Here is a 22,524-nt window from a genome sequence, read left to right as displayed (position 1 = left end):
AGTCTAACATCATGTTTCTGTAGTCTAACATCATGTCTCTGTAGGCTAACATCATGTTTCTGTAGGCTAACATCATGTTTCTGTAGGCTAACATCATGTTTCTGTGCTAACATCATGTTTCTGTAGGCTAAATCATGTTTCTAACATCATGTTTCTGTAGGCTAACATCATGTTTCTGTAGGCTAAATCATGTTTCAGGCTAACATCATGTTTCTGTAGGCTAACATCATGTTTCTGTAGGCTAACATCATGTTTCTGTAGGCTAACATCATGTTTCTGTAGGCTAACATCATGTTTCTGTAGGCTAACATCATGTTTCTGTAGGCTAACATCATGTTTCTTCTGTCAGGCTAACATCATGTTTCATCATGTTTCTGTAGTAGGCTAACATGTTTCATGTTTCTGTATGTTTCTGTAGTCTAACATCATGTTTCTGTAGGCTAACGTCATGTTTCTGTAGGCTAACATCATGTTTCTGTAGGCTAACATCATGTTTCTGTAGGCTAACATCATGTTTCTGTAGGCTAACATCATGTTTCTGTAGGCTAACATCATGTTTCTGTAGGCTAACATCATGTTTCTGTAGGCTAACATCATGTTTCTGTAGGCTAACATCATGTTTCTGTAGGCTAACATCATGTTTCTGTAGGCTAACATCATGTTTCTGTAGGCTAACAACATCATGTTTCTGTAGGCTAACATCATGTTTCTGTAGGCTAACATCATGTTTCTGTAGGCTAACATCATGTTTCTGTAGGCTAACATCATGTTTCTGTAGGCTAACATCATGTTTCTGTAGGCTAACATCATGTTTCTAACATCATGTTTCTGTAGGCTAACATCATGTTTCTGTAGGCTAACATCATGTTTCTGTAGGCTAACATCATGTTTCTGTAGGCTAACATCATGTTTCTGTAGGCTAACATCATGTTTCTGTAGGCTAACATCATGTTTCTGTAGGCTAACATCATGTTTCTGTAGGCTAACATCATGTTTCTGTAGGCTAACATCATGTTTCTGTAGGCTAACATCATGTTTCTGTAGGCTAACATCATGTTTCTGTAGGCTAACATCATGTTTCTGTAGGCTAACATCATGTTTCTGTAGGTTAACATGTTTCTGTAGGCTAACATCATGTTTCTGTAGGCTAACATCATGTTTCTGTAGGCTAACATCATGTTTCTGTAGGCTAACATCATGTTTCTGCTAACATGTTTCTGTAGGCTTTGTTTCTGTAGTCTAACATCATGTTTCTGTAGTCTAACATCATGTTTCTGTAGGCTAACATCATGTTTCTGTAGGCTAACATCATGTTTCTGTAGGCTAACATCATGTTTCTGTAGGCTAACATCATGTTTCTGTAGGCTAACATCATGTTTCTGTAGTCTAACATCATGTTTCTGTAGGCTAACATGTTTCTGTAGTCTAACATCATGTTTCTGTAGGCTAACATCATGTTTCATCTAACATCATGTTTCTGTAGGCTAACATGTTTCTGTATGTTTCATGTTTCTGTAGGCTAACATCATGTTTCTGTAGGCTAACATCATGTTTCTGTAGGCTAACATCATGTTTCTGTAGGCTAACATCATGTTTCTGTAGGCTATCATGTTTCTGTAGGCTAACATCATGTTTCTGTAGGCTAACATCATGTTTCTGTAGGCTAACATCATGTTTCTGTAGGCTAACATCATGTTTCTGTAGGCTAACATCATGTTTAACATCATGTTTCTGTAGGCTAACATCATGTTTCTGTAGGCTAACATCATGTTTCTGTAGGCTAACATCATGTTTCTGTAGGCTAACATCATGTTTCTGTAGGCTAACATCATGTTTCTGTAGGCTAACATCATGTTTCTGTAGGCTAACATCATGTTTCTGTAGGTTAACATGTTTCTGTAGGCTAACATCATGTTTCTGTAGGCTAACATGTTTCTGTAGGCTAACATCATGTTTCTGTAGGCTAACATCATGTTTCTGTAGGCTAACATCATGTTTCTGTAGGCTAACATCATGTTTCTGTAGGCTAACATCATGTTTCTGTAGGCTAACATCATGTTTCTGTAGGCTAACATCATGTTTCTGTAGGCTAACATCATGTTTCTGTAGGCTAACATCATGTTTCTGTAGGCTAACATCATGTTTCTGTAGTCTAACATCATGTTTCTGTAGTCTAACATCATGTTTCTGTAGGCTAACATCATGTTTCTGTAGGCTAACATCATGTTTCTGTAGGCTAACATCATGTTTCTGTAGGCTAACATCATGTTTCTGTAGTGTAACATCATGTTTCTGTAGGCTAACATCATGTTTCTGTAGGCTAACATCATGTTTCTGTAGGCTAACATCATGTTTCTGTAGGCTAACATCATGTTTTGTTGTACGGGTGATGAGTAGACAATTCACTTAATCTCTTTATGGTCTTCTTTTGTATTCCTTTTGTCCCTAGCATGCCGGGGGACTGTTTTATGGCTTCTTTTGTATTACCGTCTCTGTCTTACGTATGTGTGTATGTGTGTGTGTGTGTGTGTGTGTGTGTGGTGTGTGTGTGTGTGTGTGTGTGTGTGTGTGTGTGTGTGTATGCTTCACAGACCCTCTTTGTTTGTTTGTTGTGTACAACTGCTCCTATGTGCCTTGTTCTATGACCAAGTGTTTTATGCTATTCTGTCTGCATTTGTTTGGATTATAACTTTTATTTGTGTTTATGCTTCTGTGTGTGTGTGTATTCAGTATGTCTTCTGCCAGTATGTGTATGTCTCGATGTATAAGTGTGATGTTTACCCCCTCTGCACTCCTCCCTCCCTCCATCCATCCCTCCATTACTCTGACCTGGGTGGGGTGGGGTGTGTTTGCAGGTAACTGGCTTAAGCGGTCATCTCTCTCTGGGCTGACCGACGGGGTGGAGGACTTGTTGGACATCAGCTCTGTGGACCGACTCTCCTTCATCCGCCAGAGCTCCAAGGTCAGGGGTCACCTACTGACCACAAGGGGTTGTGTCTCTCACAACTGTCTACTTCAGTGCTCTCCGACCCTGTTCCTGGAGAACTACCATCCTGTAGGGTTTCGCTCCAACCCCAGTTGTAACTAACCTGATTCAGCTTATCAACCAGCTAACTATTAGAATCAGGTGTGCTAGATTAGGGTTGGAGTGAAAACCTACAGGACGGTAGCTCTCCGGGAACAGGGTTGGAGAGCCCTGGTCTTACAGCCATGGGCTGATGTATAACCTTTTCTCACGACTGAGCTGAGCACACCATGTCCTCTTGTATTGTTACCTGGGCATTTTGATCATTTCTAAGGGATAGACAAGAAAATCTATTTAAATGACTAGTTAGATGGTTTGTGTTTCTTTTGTTTACAACTTGTTATTTCTGTTTATATATTTATTTATCTTTTTAATGCTACATATTTGTTGTTCTACTGCCGGTGGTGTGGACAGTCTTTTCTCTCTCCACCGCCCCTGCCTGCAGGTGAAGTTCACCAGCAACGTGAAGCTGTCAGAGGGCGGCGGGGGAGCAGGGGGTGTGGAGTACGGCCGGGACGAGGAGGAGAATTTCTTCAAGCGGCTCGGTAAATGGCGGTCTGGCAGGCGGAACCCATCCAAGCTTCACCACACAGAAGAGAAAGATGGTAGACCCCCGGGGTGTCCCCTATCACCCCCCGCCCGCTCACCCCCTCACCCCGCCCGCCTCTCTGTGTGTATGTGCCTGACTGTCCTGTTCCGTCCGTAGTCTGTCTATGGTCTGTCCGTTGGCCTGTCCTGTGCGTCCAGTGATCTGTACACTCTGCCGCCATCTTTCATGCTAGTGGTGTTTGTATGTATTTGTCGACCACTGCCTGTGCAAGCCCCTGGCAGATTGAGGGGGAGACCCCTAGCCCTATACATGATGCCCTAGACTCATACATGATACCCTAAACTGATACATGATGCCCTAGACTCATACATGATGCCCTAGACTGTTACATGATGCCCTAGACTGATACATGATGCCCTAGACTCATACATGATGCCCTAGACTTATACATGTTGCCCTAGACTCATACATGATACCCTAGACTGTTACATGATGCCCTAGACTCATACATGATACCCTAGACTCATACATGATGCCCTAGACTCATACATGATAAACTAGACTCATACATGATACCCTAGACTCATACATGATGCCCTAGACTCATACATGATACCCTAGACTCATACATGATACCCTAACATGGGGACATCTCCAGAAGTTATAGTAACCATCAGCCTTTTAAGCAAATGCCCATCTTTTAGCTCACTGGACAGTTCCTTGTCACCTCTGCCCAGTGCCCACACCGACAGGCCCTTATTATATCCCATTGGGGTATTTTTTTGTCCCCGGGGTCTGTTCCATCCCTGTTTAATGGCAGCCATGTTGAACTCTTCTCCTGGCCAGAGGAAGCTCCATGGTCCTTCTGCTAGCATGGCACAATCTAGCCACATACGGACACCTCCAATGTCCCCATGGATATGAGAGACAGGTAGAGGGACCGGGAGAAGGAGGGAGAGAGGGACAAGACAGGTAGACGGAGGAGGGAGAGAGGGACCAGACAGGTAGAGGGACCAGGAGAAGGAGGGAAAGAGGGACAAGACAGGTAGAGGGACCGGGAGAAGGAGGGAGAGAGGGACAAGACAGGTAGAGGGACCGGGAGAAAGAGGGAGAGAGAGACAAGATAGGTAGACAGAGGAGGGAGAGAGGGACCAGACAGGTAGAGGGACCAGGAGAAGGAGAGAAAGATGGACAAGACAGGTAGAGGGACCGGGAGAAGGAGGGAGAGAGACAAGACAGGTAGAGGGACCGGGAGAAGGAGGGAGAGAGGGACAAGACAGGTAGAGGGACCGGGAGAAGGAGGGAAAGAGGGACAAGACAGGTAGAGGGACCAGGGAGAAGGAGGGAGAGAGGGAGACAGGTAGAAGGAGGGAGGAGGGAGAGGGACAAGACAGGTAGAGAGACCGGGAGAAGGAGGGAGAGAGGGACAAGACAGGTAGAGGGAGGAGGGAGAGAGGGACAAGACAGGGAGGAGGGGAGAGAGGGGAGGAGGGGGAGGGACAAGACAGGTAGAGGGACCGGGAGAAGGAGGGAGAGAGGGACAAGACAGGTAGAGGGACTGGGAGAAGAAGGGAGAGAGGGACAAGACAGGTAGACCGGGAGAAGGAGGGAGAGGGACAAGAGGAGGGAGAGAGGGACCAGACAGGTAGAGGGACCAGGGAGAAGGAGGGAGAGAGGGACAAGACAGGTAGAGGGACCGGGAGAAGGAGGGAGAGAGAGACAAGACCGGGAGAAGGAGGGAGAGAGGGACAAGACAGGTAGAGAGACCGGGAGAAGGAGGGAGAGGACAAGACAAGACCAGGGAGAGGAGGGAGAGAGGGACAAGACAGGTAGAGGGACCGGGAGAAGGAGGGAGAGAGGGACAAGACAGGGAGGGACCGGGAGAAGGAGGGAGAGAGGGACCAGACAGGTAGAGAGACCGGGAGAGGAGGGAGGAGAGGGACAAGACAGGTAGAGGGACCGGGAGAAGGAGGGAGAGAGGGACAAGAGAGAGACCGGGAGAAGGAGGGAGAGAGGGACAAGACAGGTAGAGAGACCGGGAGAAGGAGGGAGAGAGGGACAAGACAGGTAGAGAGACCGGGAGAAGGAGGGAGAGAGGGACAAGACAGGTAGAGGGACCGGGGAAGGAGGGGAGAGGGACCGGGAGAAGGAGGGAGAGAGGGACAAGACAGGTAGAGAGACCGGGAGAAGGAGGGAGAGAGGGACAAGACAGGTAGAGAGACCGGGAGAAGGAGGGAGAGAGGGACAAGACAGGTAGAGGGACCGGGAGAAGGAGGGAGAGAGGGACAAGACAGGTAGAGGGACCGGGAGAAGGAGGGAGAGAGGGACAAGACAGGTAGAGGGAGACCGGGGAGAAGGAGGGAGAGAGGGACAAGACAGGTAGAGGGACCGGGAGAAGGAGGGAGAGAGGGACAAGACAGGTAGACGGAGGAGGGAGAGAGGGACCAGACAGGTAGAGGGACCGGGAGAAGGAGGGAGAGAGGGACAAGACAGGTAGAGAGACCGGGAGAAGGAGGGAGAGAGGGACAAGACAGGTAGAGAGACCGGGAGAAGGAGGGAGAGAGGGACAAGACAGGTAGAGGGACTGGGAGAAGGAGGGAGAGAGGGACAAGACAGGGAGGGAGAGAGGGGAGGAGGGAGAGAGGGAGACAGACAGGTAGACCGGAGGGACAAGAGAAGGAGGGAGAGAGGGACAAGACAGGGAGAAGGAGGGAGAGAGGACAAGACAAGACGGGAGAAGGAGGTAGAGAGGGACAAGACGGGAGAAGGAGGGAGAGAGGGACAAGACAGGTAGAGAGACCAAGGGAGAAGGAGGGAGAGAGGGACAAGACAGGTAGAGAGACGGGAGAAGGAGGGAGAGAGGGACAAGGGAGAGACCGGGAGGAGGGAGAGGGACAAGACAGGTAGAGGGACCGGGAGAAGGAGGGAGAGAGGGACAAGACAGGTAGAGAGACCAGGAGAAGGAGGGAGAGAGGGACAAGACAGGTAGACGGAGGAGGGAGAGAGGGACCAGACAGGTAGAGGGACCGGGAGAAGCAGGGAGAGAGGGACAAGACAGGGAAGAGGAGAGGGGAGAGAGGGACCAGACAGGTAGAGGGACCGGGAGAAGCAGGGAGAGAGGGACAAGACAGGGAAGAGGAGAGGGGAGAGAGGGACCAGACAGGTAGAGAGACCGGGAGAAGGAGGGAGAGAGGGACAAGACAGGGAAGAGGAGAGGGGGACAAGACAGGTAGAGAGACCAGGAGAAGGAGGGAGAGAGGGACAAGACAGGGAAGAGGAGAGGGGAGAGAGGGACAAGACAGGTAGAGGGACCAGGAGAAGGAGGGAGAGAGGGACAAGACAGGGAAGAGGAGAGAGGGGAGAGAGGGTCAAGACAGGTAGAGAGACCGGGAGAAGGAGGGAGAGAGGGACAAAACAGGTAGAGGGACCGGGAGAAGGAGGGAGAGAGGGACAAGACAGGTAGAGGGACCGGGAGAAGGAGGGAGAGAGGGACAAGACAGGGAAGAGGAGAGGGGAGAGAGGGACAAGACAGGTAGAGAGACCGGGAGAAGGAGGGAGAGAGGGACAAGACAGGTAGAGAGACCAGGAGAAGGAGGGAGAGAGGGACAAGACAGGGAAGAGGAGAGGGGGATAGACGAGGGGTAGATAGTGAGACTCCAAACACAACATGTGGGGCACATGGTGCTGTAACTGTCTTGTCTTTGTTGAACCACTTATCCCATTATGGACAGAAACCCACAGAGTTACAACAAAGTCATCATATTTGTTGAATGTTGCACATTTCCTTGCTTAATGACCGTGTGTCCATCTTTCTCTCCAGCTTCGTTTGTTAAGTGGCTCGATGGTGCTTTTCGTTCAATGGATTCAGACATGACCTAATCATGCTATGTTCTATAGTCTGTTCTCTCGTTCTTTTGTGTGATCATGTTGCTATATGGGTGTGTCATTCATGCCAGCACTCGCAAAGATATTGCCCAGAGCCCTGAGTTTTTCCTGGTTAGATCAGATGGTCAGAAAAACCTCCAGGCTCTAGTTATGCTGTAGAATAGAGGTCCAGGCCCCAGATGGCTCTAGTCTGCTCTACTCACCTCTTTTCTTTCTGTTACTGCTGTTTCTCTCTCTGTCTCTCTGTTCTCCCCCATCACTTCCTCCCTCCCCCTTCCTCTTGCTCTCTCTCTCATCTCCTCCTATCCTCCTATCCCTCCCCTCCTCTTCCTCTCTCTTCTCCTCCTTCTCCTCTTATCCTCCTATCCCTCCCCTCTCCCTCTCCCCTCCTCTCTTTCTCTTTCTCTCATCTACCCCTCCCCATCCTTCCCATACCTCATCTCCCCTCCCCCTTTCTCTCTCCCGCTTCCTTCCTCCTCCACCAGGGCCCCAGGGGTTCCAGGAGCGCCTGGCAGCCAGCCAGGAGGCCATGAAGAACAAGAACGTGGTGAACCTGACCGCCATCCGCCAGGGCATGAAACGCTTCCAGTTCCTGTTGAACTGCTGCGAGCCAGGCACCATCCCTGACGCATCCATCCTGGCTGCTGCGCTCGACCTGGTCAGTTATACAGTAGTCTCAGGCTGGAGTTAAATCAAAGCACTCATGTGAATGTTTACACATTGTCTTTGTTTAATTCAGTGTTTTTCAAACCTGTCCTCTGGATTCCCCAGACTTTCCACATATTTCATCTGTTCCAATACTAGCACATCTTATTCAATGAATCAATGATCAATCAACTGCTGTATACTCCTGTGAGGGGAGTCTACCAGGTAGTAATAAGCCTTTTTTACTAGACTCAACCGTTCTGGAATGTTATTTGACAGAGGGAAAAATGTGTAAATATTGCAATATGGGATTGATTGAAGTAAGCTTTCAGTGATCTGACAGGACATTATTGTACTTCCTGGTGTCCGACAGGAAGCTCCCGTGGTTGCCAGAGCCTCCCTGTTCCTGGAGTGCGCCCGCTTCGTCCACCGTTGTAACCGTGGCAACTGGCCCGAGTGGATGAAGGGTCACCACGTGAACATCACCAAGCGGGGTCTGTCTCGGGGACGCTCGCCCGTGGTGGGAAACAAGAGGAACCAGAAGCTCCAGTGGAATGCAGCCAAGCACTTCTGTCAATGGGGAGATGTGAGTGACTTTCTGATGGGATGAGCAACTATCAAATGATTCTACTGACCGAGATTGTGTATGAAGACAGGCGCTAATAGTGTGTGTGTGTGTGTGCCTGTCCCTGGCCTTCCTCTCCCAGGCCATTGGTACACGTCTCAGTGAGCTGTGCCACTCAGACAGCGAGAGTCCTGCCAACATCCTGGGTTTTATCTATGACGAGGAGACCAAGCGAAGATTGAGAAAGGAGGATGAGGAGGAGGACTACTTAGACGACAGTAAGCCATAGAAAAGGAAAATGTCACCTTAAAGGGAAATATGGTTCACAGAAGAATCTTGTTCATCTGTATTTTTAGTAAACTATCCCTTTAAATTAGCATAATGCGCAAATCCCCATAGAAACATGTCATTTTAAGCTAGAGATATGTGTTTTTGTCCATTCACTTCCACATCTGCCGTGAAAGCTGACAGAGCTAGAGTGTTGTTTGTCAGACCATGAGGCATTCCGAAAATTGCTCTTCTCGCAAAATCGTCTATAGCGTCCAAACGGTTTGGAAAGACGAGACTCTCACGAACAAGATGGTGTTCTCAGTTTTGCACTATGACCCCCACAAGCTAGCCGATCTGCCATCTTCTGTCTGTAGCATCCCAACAGTTTGGTCTACACACTATGACCCCCACAGGCTGCTTTGGACTCGTCTGAAGTCGGTATAGCCGATCTGCCATCTTCTGTCTGTAGCATCCCAACAGTTTGGTCTACACACTATGACCCCCACAGGCTGCTTTGGACTCGTCTGAAGTCGGTATAGCCGATCTGCCATCTTCTGTCTGTAGCATCCCAACAGTTTGGTCTACACACTATGACCCCCACAGGCTGCTTTGGACTCGCTGAAGTCGGTATAGCCGATCTGCCATCTTCTGTCTGTAGCATCCCAACAGTTTGGTCTACACACTATGACCCCCACAGGCTGCTTTGGACTCGTCTGAAGTCGGTATAGCCGATCTGCCATCTTCTGTCTGTAGCATCCCAACAGCTTGGTCTACACACTATGACCCCCACAGGCTGCTTTGGACTCGTCTGAAGTCGGTATAGCCGATCTGCCATCTTCTGTCTGTAGCATCCCAACAGTTTGGTCTACACACTATGACCCCCACAAGCTGCTTTGGACTCGTCTGAAGTCGGTATAGCCGATCTGCCATCTTCTGTCTGTAGCATCCCAACAGTTTGGTCTACACACTATGACCCCCACAGGCTGCTTTGGACTCGTCTGAAGTCGGTATAGCCGATCTGCCATCTTCTGTCTGTAGCATCCCAACAGCTTGGTCTACACACTATGACCCCCACAGGCTACCCTCTGTGGAAATCTGCCATCTTCTGTCTGTAGCATCCCAACAGCTTGGTCTACACACTATGACCCCTCTGTGGAAATGATACGAACACAGAGGGGTCAGTTGGGGGCAGTTGGGGGCAGTTGTTTTGCTCTAGGACGACACTGCCCTCACTAGACTTGTCTGAAGGTCCCCTGATACCAGTTGAAGATATTAATGGAGGTATAGTGTATGTGGAGACTGTTTAGTGCCAAAACAATGTTCAGATATAGGACAGACACTTCAGAACCAGCTTCCTTTTGATATTTTGGGGGGACTATCTGTTGTTCCATGTAGTGAATCTGTTATTCAATGCTTTTGTATGGGCTAATAGCAGTAAGGCCAAGTAAAAACGTTCATCAAATAATTGTTTTATATATTTTTTTATACGTCCCCAGATACAGTCAACCCAACAAAATGCGGCTGTCCTTTCGCTCTCAAGATGGCCGCCTGCCAGTTACTGCTGGAGATCACCACGTTCCTCAGAGAGACATTCCCCTGCCTCCCCCGGCCACGCACAGAGCCCCAGGTGGTCAGTGGGAGAACTTCACTTACTTGACACTTACTCACTACCTCTAATGCAATCATATCCCTATAAATCAATTGGTGTGTGTGTGTGTTCGCGCATATTTGTGTGTCTGTCTGTTCGCATATGTCTGTCCATGTGTGTGTGTGTGTTCATGTGTGCATGTGTGTGTCTGTCCATGTGTGTATGTCTGCGTTGTGTGTGTTTGTAGGATTTGGAGAGCTGTCGATTGAGGCTGGACCCTGAGCTGAGTCACCACCGTTATGAGAGGAAGATCAGCTTTGCCGGTATCCTAGACGACGAGGACGGCCACGACTCTTTGAACAGCAGCAGCCACACACTCAAGTCTGACACGGCCTGCGACGACAAGAAGGCCCAGGAGCCTCTGGGTAATTGAGTTCTGCTAAGTTGGCCGTGTGATAAGGGTCCCTGTCAGATGAAAATCTCTAAAACAGAAACTTTTCAGGAAATTGATAAAACGGCCATATTTTCCCACAACCTCCCCCAAACCTCCCAAAATGGGTTGTGTGCCCCATGGAGGTTGGTGGCCCCAGGGCACATGCCCTACGTGTCTGTTCGGTAATCCAGCCCTGTATGTGTGTGCCTTGTGTAAAGTGTTACCAAGAGGTTTTAAACCCAGTGTGTGGGAAGTATGGGACTTCATAAACCCAGTGTATGGGAAGTATAGGACTTCATAAACCCAGTGTATGGGAAGTATGGGACTTCATAAACCCAGTGTATGGGAAGTATGGGACTTCATAAACCCAGTGTATGGGAAGTATAGGACTTCATAAACCCAGTGTATGGGAAGTATAGGACTTCATAAACCCAGTGTGTGGGAAGTATAGGACTTCATAAACCCAGTGTATGGGAAGTATAGGACTTCATAAACCCAGTGTGTGGGAAGTATGGGACTTCATAAACCCAGTGTATGGGAAGTATAGGACTTCATAAACCCAGTGTATGGGAAGTATGGGACTTCATAAACCCAGTGTATGGGAAGTATGGGACTTCATAAACCCAGTGTATGGGAAGTATAGGACTTCATAAATCCAGTGTGTGGGAATTATGGGACTTCATAAATCCAGTGTGTGGGAATTATGGGACTTCATAAATCCAGTGAGATTGCAGACTAACCTTTTGAATTCTGCCCGTCCAGCTCCCATCAGGAAGAGTCGTGCCGGGGGCTCTCGCCTGCTGCAAATCAAGGGGGCCAGGAGTTTCAGGGTGAAGAAGGGGGGCTCTCTGTCCTCCATCCGCCGGGCCGGCAGCCTGAAGAGCACCAAGATGTCCCGCCAAGACTCAGAGTCAGAGAACGAGGAGGGACTGCTGTCCCAGAGCAGGGACACTGTCACTGACATAGGTAACAACACACTAACCACTGATCTCAGAATCCCAACCCCATATCCCAACCTTGACCATTAGGTGGGTGAATAAGATCTGATCTGGTGACAACTTCCACACATAGATCTAAACGAATAGATCATCTGATCTATTCTAATCACAGATGTAGGCACCCTAAATCCGATAAAGTGCACTACATTTGGCCAGAGTCCTATGGAGCCCGATTTGCCTACTACTCAGTCATAGTAGTCACCTGTCATTCAACAACTCTGTATCAACATGTGATGTATAGCATTCATTGTCATCTGTCCCCTTTGAGTAGTTAACTCAATGACGAATGTTGTTTGTTTGATGGGAGATGCAACATAACGGATTTCCACGAGGAGAGTCAATGAAGTAAACTGATACAGTATTGCTGTGTGTTGTGACATGACAGGAAGTCCATGGAGCACCAGTGAACCCAGTATTGAGCCGGAGGGTTCAGGAGGCACCGGTGGAGCAGAGGACAACTACCACCGTAACATGTCCTGGCTACATGTAGGTGCTGTGTGTGTGCATGTGTGTGCGTACTTTTACGTGCGTACCTACTAGCGTGCATTCAACTGCCCTCATCAAGCCCATTCACCTGCTATAAAGCTAGCACATTGTCCTCATCAACCCCATCCACCTGTATACACATGCTATAAAGCTAGCACATTGCCCTCATCAAGCCCATTCACCTGTATACACATGCTATAAAGCTAGCACATTGCCCTCATCAAGCCCATTCACCTGTATACACATGCTATAAAGCTAGCACATTGCCCTCATCAAGCCCATTCACCTGTATACACATGCTATAAAGCTAGCACATTGCCCTCATTAAGCCCATTCACCTGTATACACATGCTATAAAGCTAGCACATTGCCCTCATCAAGCCCATTCACCTGACCACACATGCTATAAAGCTAGCACATTGCCCTCGTCAAGCCCATTCACCTGTATACACATGCTATAAAGCTAGCACATTGCCCTCATCAAGCCCATTCACCTGTATACATGTAACCGATGTGAAATGGCTAGCTAGTTAGCGGTGGGGCGCGCTAATAGCGTTTCAATTGGTGACGTCACTCGCTCTGAGACCTTGAAGTAGTAGTTCCCCTTGCTCTGCACGGGCCGCAGCCTTTGTGGAGCAATGGGTAACGATGCTTCGTGGGTGTCAGTTGATGATGTGTGCAGAGGGTCCCTGGTTCGAGCCCAGGTAGGGGCGAGGAGAGGGACGGAAGCTATACTGTTACATACACATGCTATAAAGCTAGCACATTGCCCTCATCAACCCCATTCACCTGACCACACATGCTATAAAGCTAGCACATTGTCCTCATCAAGCCCATTCACCTGTATACACATGCTATAAAGCCAGCACATTGCCCTCATCAAGTCCATTCACCTGTATACACATGCTATAAAGCCAGCACATTGCCCTCATCAAGCCCATTCACCTGTATACACATGCTATAAAGATAGCACATTGCCCTCATCAAGCCCATTCACCTGTATACACATGCTATAAAGCTAGCACATTGTCCTCATCAACCCCATTCACCTGTATACACATGCTATAAAGCCAGCACATTGCCCTCATCAAGCCCATTCACCTGTATACACATGCTATAAAGCCAGCACATTGCCCTCATCAAGCCCATTCACCTGTATACACATGCTATAAAGCTAGCACATTGCCCTCATCAAGCCCATTCACCTGTATACACATGCTATAAAGCTAGCACATTGCCCTCATCAACCCCATTCACCTGACCACACATGCTATAAAGCTAGCACATTGTCCTCATCAACCCCATTCACCTGTATACACATGCTATAAAGCTAGCACATTGTCCTCATCAACCCCATTCACCTGACCACACATGCTATAAAGCTAGCACATTGCCCTCATCAAGCCCATTCACCTGTATACACATGCTATAAAGCTAGCACATTGCCCTCATCAAGCCCATTCACCTGTATACACATGCTATAAAGCTAGCACATTGTCCTCATCAACCCCATTCACCTGTATACACATGCTATAAAGCTAGCACATTGTCCTCATCAACCCCATTCACCTGTATACACATGCTATAAAGCTAGCACATTGCCCTCATCAAGCCCATTCACCTGTATACACATGCTATAAAGCCAGCACATTGCCCTCATCAAGCCCATTCACCTGTATACACATGCTATAAAGCTAGCACATTGCCCTCATCAAGCCCATTCACCTGTATACACATGCTATAAAGCTAGCACATTGCCCTCATCAAGCCCATTCACCTGTATACACATGCTATAAAGCCAGCACATTGCCCTCATCAACCCCATTCACCTGTATACACATGCTATAAAGCTAGCACATTGCCCTCATCAAGCCCATTCACCTGTATACACATGCTATAAAGCTAGCACATTGCCCTCATCAAGCCCATTCACCTGTATACACATGCTATAAAGCTAGCACATTGCCCTCATCAACCCCATTCACCTGACCACACATGCTATAAAGCCAGCACATTGCCCTCATCAAGCCCATTCATCCTGTATAACTGTTGTTCCCTCTGTTGTCTTCCTCTGTAGATCATGATTCTGCTGTGCAACCAGCAGAGTTTCATCTGTACCCACGTGGAGTTCTGCCACCCACGCTGCTACCAGCACCACAGCCGCTCCTGTGCCCGCCTGGTGCGTGCCATCAAGCTGCTCTACGGGGAGACAGTGGACAGCCTGAGAGAAGACAGTGCAGGGAACATCAGTAGCCGGTCCAAGAAAAACAAGGAGGTGGGCGCAGAGAGGAGTGGACTGAAATGTATTGAAGTGATGTGATATGGAGGGGTGTGAATTTAAATGTATTGATGTGATGTGATATGGAGGGGTGTGAATTTAAATGTATTGATGTGATGTGTGAATTTAAATGTATTGATGTGGATGGAGGGTGTGAATTTAAATGTATTAAATGTATTGATGTGATGTGATGTGATGTGAATTTAAATGATGTGAATTTAAATGTATTGATGTGAAGTGATGGAGGGGTGAATTTAAATGTATTGATGTGATGTGATATGGAGGGGTGTGAATTTAAATGTATTGATGTGATGTGATTGGAGGGGTGTGAATTTAAAATGTGATATGGAGGGGTTGAATTTAAATGTATTGATGTGAAGTGATGTGATGTATTGATGGAGGGTGTGAATTTAAATGTGTTGATGTGATGTAAATGTATGATGTGGATATGGAGGGGTGTGAATTTAAATGTATTGATGTGATATGGAGGGGTGTGAATTTAAATGTATTGATGTGATGTGATATGGAGGGGTGTGAATTTAAATGTATTGATGTGATGTGATATGGAGGGGTGTGAATTTAAATGTATTGATGTGATGTGGAGGGGTGTGAATTTAAATGTGTTGATGTGATGTGATATGGAGGGGTGTGAATTTAAATGTGTTGATGTGATGTGATATGGAGGGGTGTGAATTTAAATGTGTTGATGTGATGTGATATGGAGGGGTGTGAATTTAAATGTATTGATGTGATGTGATATGGAGGGGTGTGAATTTAAATGTATTGATGTGATGTAAGGTTGGCATGTTTCTTTTTTTATTTAACCTATATCTAACTGAGCAAGTCAGTTAAGAACACATTCTTATTTACATACAATGACGGCCTACCAGAAGGCAAAAGGCCTCCTGCGGGGATGAGGGCCTGGGATTAAAAATACAAGACAGCAACACATGACAACACAGCATGGTAGCAACACAACATGACAAGACAACAACATGGTAGCAACACAACATGGCAGCAGCACATGTATTGAAGTGATGTAATGTGGTTTGATGATACTGTAACTGAAGTGTATTTTCCAATGTCTTCCTCTCTTTGTGTCTCCAGTGGTCAGACAAGTCCAGTCTGAGGACCCCGTCCATGAAGAGACGCCCCAAAGACTCCAACACCGAGGGCAAGAAGGACACGGGCATGCTCAAGTACATCCGCAACCAGGTGCCCACCTACAGCCCTACAGCCCTCATGCCAACACATGCCCTGGTAGCCATAGCATGTGCCAGAGCATCTGTCTGTCCATCCGTCTGTCTGGTAGTCTGTCTATCCGTCCATCAGCCTGTGTGTGTCTCTGTCCGTTAGCCTGTATGTCTGTCCACCAGCCTGTCTGTCTGTCTGTCCGTCCATCTGTCTGAAGCAGCGTGTCAACAGATGCCACTGTGTCGCCACGTGCTTGTTTATCTAGAGCAAGATGCCAACCACATGCCAAGATGTCCTCACCCCACGCCCACATGCTTCTACCCACTCAAATACATAATCTCTAATTCTACTACTGAAGTAGCATGCTAACTCGCTACAGCCCTCTCAGCCAACTCAAGTATATTGCAGCACCATGCAATACCATACTAATACAAGCTATAGGCCTACAGCAGCAATGGTATATCTACTAGCATGCTAATGCTAACGCTGGCTGTCTGTGGTCTATGGCCTTTCCCTTCAGGTGATGAGCCTGTCCCTGGCCCCTCTGTCCCTAGCATGCTATACAAGCTATATGCCCACACTAGCAATGCTATCAGATCTCCACTAGCATGCTAATGCTAACCCTTGCTTGCTGTGGCCTCTCCCCTCAGGTGATGAGCCTGTCCCCAGCTCCTCTGTCACTGCTGATCAAGGCGGCGCCCATCCTGACAGAGGACATGTACGCAGACGTCCAGCCTGCAGCCTGGGAGCTCCTGCTGAGTGTGGACGAGCATATGGCTGCCGCTGCAGGTGACTACAGAGAACTGTGGGTGACTGTCATGGATAGCAGGGTTTCTGTTTGAACAATTTCTCTTTTAATGTCAGTAACTAGAGTTATTCCAAGCCTATTCTGGTGAGATATTCTGGGCTCCACTCCAAACTCTGAATCTGTGCTCACTGCTTTGCCTCCAGTCTAAAGATAAATGGAAGAGTTTAAAATGTAGTATATATTTTCTCTCTTTGTCTCTCTCTCTTTTTTTCCCTCTCTTTTTTCTCTCTCGCTCTGTCTCTCTTTCTCTCTCTCTCTCTCTCACGCTGTATATCTCTGTCGATCCCCACTTTCTCTCTCACCCCGCCTCACTTTACCTCTCTCTCTCTCTAACCCCCGTCCTCTCACCACTCCCCAGCTGCCATGTTCTTGCTGTGTGCGGTGAAGGTGCCTGACGCGGTGACAGAGATGATGATGGCTGAGTTCCAACACGCTGAGGCGAGCCAGCGCATCAACTCGGTGTTCAAGTTCTACACGCTGTGGCGCTTCCGCTACCAGGTGTGGCCGCGCATGGAGGAGGGTGCCCAGCAGATCTTCAAGGTGCAGTAGAACTGTAGCCTCTACTAAAACAACTGTTAGTCAAAATGAGGAGTTGACAACGGGTATCCCCCAAGGTTCTATATTTGAGTCCTGTGGCTTTTCATTATTTACATAAATGATCTTGACTCTAAAGTGTAGGCCTCTTGTTAAGTCTCTTGCTTTGTTGAATTATTTTCTCATGAACTAATCTACATAATTCTCTATGTTTTAGATCCCTCCGCCCAGCATCAACTTCACCCTGCCCTCACCTATCCTGGGCATGCCCTGTGTGCCCATGTTTGACCCGCCCTGGGTACCCTCCAACACTGGCAGCGTCCAAGACCCAATCAACGAGGACAACTCTGTAAGTCCCGCCCCTGCTGCCTGGATTACTGTCCAATCAGCAGATACTTACAGAATTTACAATGAGCCTAGTGGTTGACCAATGTTTACTATAAACCAAAGTACACATTTGTCTGACATTTTAAGTCTGTTGTGGTGTACGTTATTGGTGCATGTATATTGAATTACATGGACATAATGCTGTAAATTGAAATGGTATGTGGAGTTGCATCTGTTTTACTAACCTTACTAATGCTACAACGGACCCATTATGCTACAACTGTTATAGTAACACTTGGTACTGTTATCCCAGTGTATTTATTCCTTGTGTTCGCTATGGCACCAGGAAATAAGCTTTAGAGGACTGATAAACAGTACAATATTATGCTACTAAATTGATAGTCGGCCATGACACTTTTTTGGGGGTTAATTTCTTTGTGTTGCTATGCTTTTTTTTTTGTCTAGCATGAAAACCAAAAAACTATGTATTCAGATCACTTGTCATTCAATACTAGATCAGCTCAAGACTGGTCATTGTACTGTCTGAGTACAATAGTCCTGTCTGTTATTTATCAATCTATCAATTGTCTTTGTTTTTAGTTCCCCACATTTATTCAATCAATCTATTCCATAGTAAGTTGTAATTTATGTACGGATGCTTGTTTGGGTGCATCATGGGAAACTGAGTTCATCTTTTGATGACTGAATGAGATAAAATTCAAAGAGATGTCTGTCCATTTCCAGCGGGCAAAAGTTTGGCACATGGGGTCTTAATAATGTCATGTTCTCGTTGTAAATTGGTTTTCTGGTTGAGAAGACATCATATAACCAGATTACAACCAACTGATCTCTGTTACAAGCAGGTAAAAATGTATTTTTCATGACGAAATGAATGCGTCATTGGAAAGACGTTATATTTTGATTGTTATCTGGTCAGATAAGTTTAACACAATGTCCATTATACAACCAGTATACAACCGGACCATGCATGACGTCATTAAAAGACGTCATAACAACGTCATTGCAACCAGTTTTGCCTGCTGGGTTGTCTGACTCCCCACAAACATTAAGACCTAGGGGGTGGTGCTATACTAGGGCCTCGTATGGGCCATTCTGGATACATGCATCTTATACAAGCCACTCCACGTTTTCTGTACTGTAATGCTCGGGCCTCTTTTGGGAAAGCTGCATGCATTGGTCATTTTGCATGTATATACTATGCATGGCCAATGACGGCCATTTTGTAATTGTTCAAACGTCAACATTTTCACGTCACTCTATCAAACATCCACTGTGATATCTCTGTTGGTGCCGGTTAGAATGCTCAAATGAGCTTTTGCACTGGATATACTCTCCTGATGGATTTGCATATAGTAAGTTTTACCGACAACTATTTACAATGGTAAATAATTGATCCCTGTGCATGGTGTAGTTGATCTAGGGTTGCAAAATGTAGTTAACTTTCCCCAAATCCCCAGGATTCCCGGTTTATCCTCATGATTCCGGAAATGTACAATTTGGGAAAGTTACAACCCTAATCTACAAACATTCTAAACCCTAATAATGTTTCCAGTCTCATCAGGAGAATATAACGGCATGTGTCATCCATATATAACTGTTGGGAAGAGACCGATAGTTTACATTACCAAATGTTCACCAGATGCCAGTATTGTAATTGTACTATAAACAGGACCCCCCTGAGAATGAGCCTATCCCACAGTCCCCCTCCCTGAGCCTCTGTGTCTCTGTTTGTCCTTTCACTCCCACACCTCACACACACACACACACACACACACACATCCTCCCCCACGTCCACCCTCCACACACACCCACACCCTTTTCCACACTTATATACACACACACACACACACCACCTCTTACAGAAATCTTTCTCGGCGCGGGCCGTGTCGCGCTCCCACCAGCGTGCAGAGCACATCCTGAAAAACCTGCAGCAGGAGGAGGAGAAGCGGCGTCTTGGGCGCGAGGCCAGCATCATCACAGCCATCCCCGTGGCCCAGGAGGCCTGCTACGAACCCACCTGCAGCCCCCCGCCCGAGCAGGAGGAGGAAGGTGGGTGGGACAGCCGTGGAGAGCTTGAGACATCTCTCTTTCTTCATTTTCTAAATATTTGTTATTGATTTGAGGTGTTAATTCAAGTGATACAGCTCCCGTCCCATTCAGGAAACCACTGATTCTGACGTAATTTGGAGAAGCACTAACTGAACATCTAACAATAAACCTAGAACCTATCTATTTAGGTTTTCTGAGTGCTTCAGCCCTCTTCAAAAATAACAAAAACAACAAGCTTATACTGCTGCCCACACACCAGATAACAACCCTACCTTCGAGTCCACAACTACAGGGCTTAGTTGTAAAACACCTTGAATAATGCAGTCAGTCAGCCAGCAACTGGTAGTTTCATGTTGTGACTGACTCTGAACCCTCTCCTCCCCGCCAGCAGAAGAAGAGGTCAATCTGGCGTCTCGCCGCATGTCCGTCACTCCGTCCTGCACCTCCAGTAACTCTCACAGGAACTACTCCTTCCGCCGCGGCTCCGTGTGGTCAGTCCGCTCCGTGGTCAGCGCAGAGGGTAAGACTGTGTTACCGTGGCAACCACACACCTGCCCACTCACTTGTAGGGGTCATGTTCCAGTATCCATATTAGGATCCCACATAGAATGCTTGGCTAGTGCATTGCTTCATTCTAAGTGGCATGCTAGTATAGATGTCAGAATGGTATTTTGAATGCTGGTCAGATTCAAGTCATATGGGGAGGAATAGGAAAGCAAATCCTCACCTGATAATATCTGATAAAAGCACCATGATAAAATCATGCCTTGACACAGAGCTTGTACATATGGTAACCGTCCTAACTACAGTATAACACGTCCTAACTACAGCAGAACACCGTCCTAACTACAGTAGAACACCTTCCTAACTACAGTAGAACACCTTCCTAAGTACAGTAGAACACCTTCCTAAGTACAGTAGAACACCTTCCTAACTACAGTAGAACACCTTCCTAACTACAGTAGAACACCTTCCTAACTACAGTAGAACACCTTCCTAACTACAGTAGAACACCTTCCTAACTACAGTAGAACACCTTCCTAACTACAGTAGAACACCTTCCAAACTACAGCAGACACCTTCCTAACTACAGTAGAACACCTTCCTAACTACAGTAGAACACCTTCCTAACTACAGGTGAACACCTTCCTAACTACAGCAGAACACCTTCCTAACTACAGCAGAACACCTTCCTAACTACAGTAGAACACCTTCCTAACTACAGGTGAACACCTTCCTAACTACAGGTGAACACCTTCCTAACTACAGGTGAACACCTTCCTAACTACAGCAGAACACCTTCCTAACTACAGTAGAACACCTTCCTAACTACAGGTGAACACCTTCCTAACTACAGGTGAACACCTTCCTAACTACAGTAGAACACCTTCCTAACTACAGCAGAACACCTTCCTAACTACAGCAGAACACCTTCCTAACTACAGGTGAACACCTTCCTAACTACAGGTGAACACCTTCCTAACTACAGTAATACACCTTCCTAACTACAGGTGAACACCTTCCTAACTATAGTAATACACCTTCCTAACTACAGTAGAATAAGGTGGTAGTGTTTCGTGGGTTGTTCTTGTCTACTAGATGAGGAGAACACTACGGAGCACACGCCCACTCATCACATGCTGCAGCCCCCCCAGGCCGTCTTCCCAGCATGCATCTGTGCCGCCGTCTTACCCATAGTGCACCTGATGGAGGACGGGGAGGTGCGAGAGGACGGTGTGGCAGGTGGGTGGCTTCGCTCAACACAAACTGTCATGTACTGTACTAGAGAGGCAGAGAGAGGGAGGGAGAGGGGGAGAGGATGAGAATAGAATACATTCTGTACAGGGTGAGATCAGAAACCTGTTATTCATTCCATAGATACCCATAAGGCCACTCTAGAGTCCACTGTAACACAACACATTGCCTTTCATCACAATACACGCTGTTGAATAAAATAGAAAAGCAATGTTTCGGTCTGTCCTGATAAAACTCATGATCATTTTCTTATGATCCATTTACCATGATCCTGCAGTGAGTGCAGTGGCCCAGCAGATCCTGTGGAACTGTCTGATCGAAGACCCCGCCCTGGTGCTCAGGCACTTCCTGGAGAAGCTCACCGTTAGCAATCGACAGGTAGAGCAGCCGTTGTCCATCAAAATACTCTGCAGTCTCATATGATCGGACCAATAGAATCCTGCAGTATGTTGTTCAATCTATGTGTTATGGACAAAATCTGTTGTTAGTAGACTGCCTCCCTGTTTCAAAACATTTCAAAACATTTTCTCTATCCTAAATACAAGAAATGACAGGTGGTTCTTACACAAAAAGATTACGAGACAGAACTCTAAAAGTTACTTTTTCTTTTGTCATGGCTTTTTACAGCAGGCAGGGGAAAAGTTGTACACAGACGTTTCGGTTTGTATCACCTTCTTCATGTATTGGGTTAAGGTTGTTGAAGGTTGACCGGAATGTTACCTGCTTTTTCCCCCCACTGAACACAACCCCTCCTGTTGTTAATGTGTTTAAGGTTGAGTTTGAACTGACACATGTTTCTATGTTTATCAGGATGAGCTGATGTACATGCTGAGGAAGCTGTTGATGAACATTGGTGACCTCCCAGCCCAGACCTCTCACATCCTCTTCAACTACCTGGTGAGACAAGACATCAGTCAATGTATATCAGGCAGTAGCAGTATTGATCAATCTGATGACAAGATTAATGAAGATCTCTCTCTTCCCCCTCTACTTTCTTTCTCTCTCTCTCTCTCTCTCTCTCTCTCTCTCTCTCTCTCTCTCTCTCTCTCTCTCTGTCTCTCTCTCTCTCTCTCTGTCTCTCTCTGTCTCTCTCTCTCTCTCCCTGTCTCTCCC

At 47.0% G+C, this 22,524-nt stretch overlaps 1 protein-coding gene across 1 annotated transcript in view; it reads left to right on the top strand.

Annotated features, from left to right (window-relative positions):
• Positions 1–22,524, top strand: part of LOC112239191 (protein unc-80 homolog) — a 91,258-nt gene that overhangs the window by 32,590 nt on the left and 36,144 nt on the right. Inside the window, exons 20-38 of the mRNA XM_042326225.1 lie at positions 2,856–2,962; positions 3,471–3,570; positions 7,946–8,118; positions 8,479–8,691; positions 8,813–8,948; positions 10,437–10,570; positions 10,776–10,953; positions 11,724–11,927; positions 12,345–12,445; positions 14,523–14,720; positions 15,831–15,938; positions 16,568–16,706; positions 17,084–17,265; positions 17,477–17,608; positions 19,470–19,656; positions 20,048–20,176; positions 21,256–21,399; positions 21,689–21,789; positions 22,222–22,308. Of these exons, the coding sequence (XP_042182159.1) occupies positions 2,856–2,962; positions 3,471–3,570; positions 7,946–8,118; positions 8,479–8,691; positions 8,813–8,948; positions 10,437–10,570; positions 10,776–10,953; positions 11,724–11,927; positions 12,345–12,445; positions 14,523–14,720; positions 15,831–15,938; positions 16,568–16,706; positions 17,084–17,265; positions 17,477–17,608; positions 19,470–19,656; positions 20,048–20,176; positions 21,256–21,399; positions 21,689–21,789; positions 22,222–22,308 (2,753 nt within the window). The remainder of the gene's footprint in view (positions 1–2,855; positions 2,963–3,470; positions 3,571–7,945; positions 8,119–8,478; positions 8,692–8,812; positions 8,949–10,436; positions 10,571–10,775; positions 10,954–11,723; positions 11,928–12,344; positions 12,446–14,522; positions 14,721–15,830; positions 15,939–16,567; positions 16,707–17,083; positions 17,266–17,476; positions 17,609–19,469; positions 19,657–20,047; positions 20,177–21,255; positions 21,400–21,688; positions 21,790–22,221; positions 22,309–22,524) is intronic.

Source organism: Oncorhynchus tshawytscha, linkage group LG08 (assembly GCF_018296145.1).
Source record: "Oncorhynchus tshawytscha isolate Ot180627B linkage group LG08, Otsh_v2.0, whole genome shotgun sequence".
In the NCBI taxonomy this organism is placed as follows: domain Eukaryota; kingdom Metazoa; phylum Chordata; class Actinopteri; order Salmoniformes; family Salmonidae; genus Oncorhynchus; species Oncorhynchus tshawytscha.
Note: the sequence above shows the minus strand (reverse complement) of the source record. Positions and strands in the feature narration are given on the sequence as shown.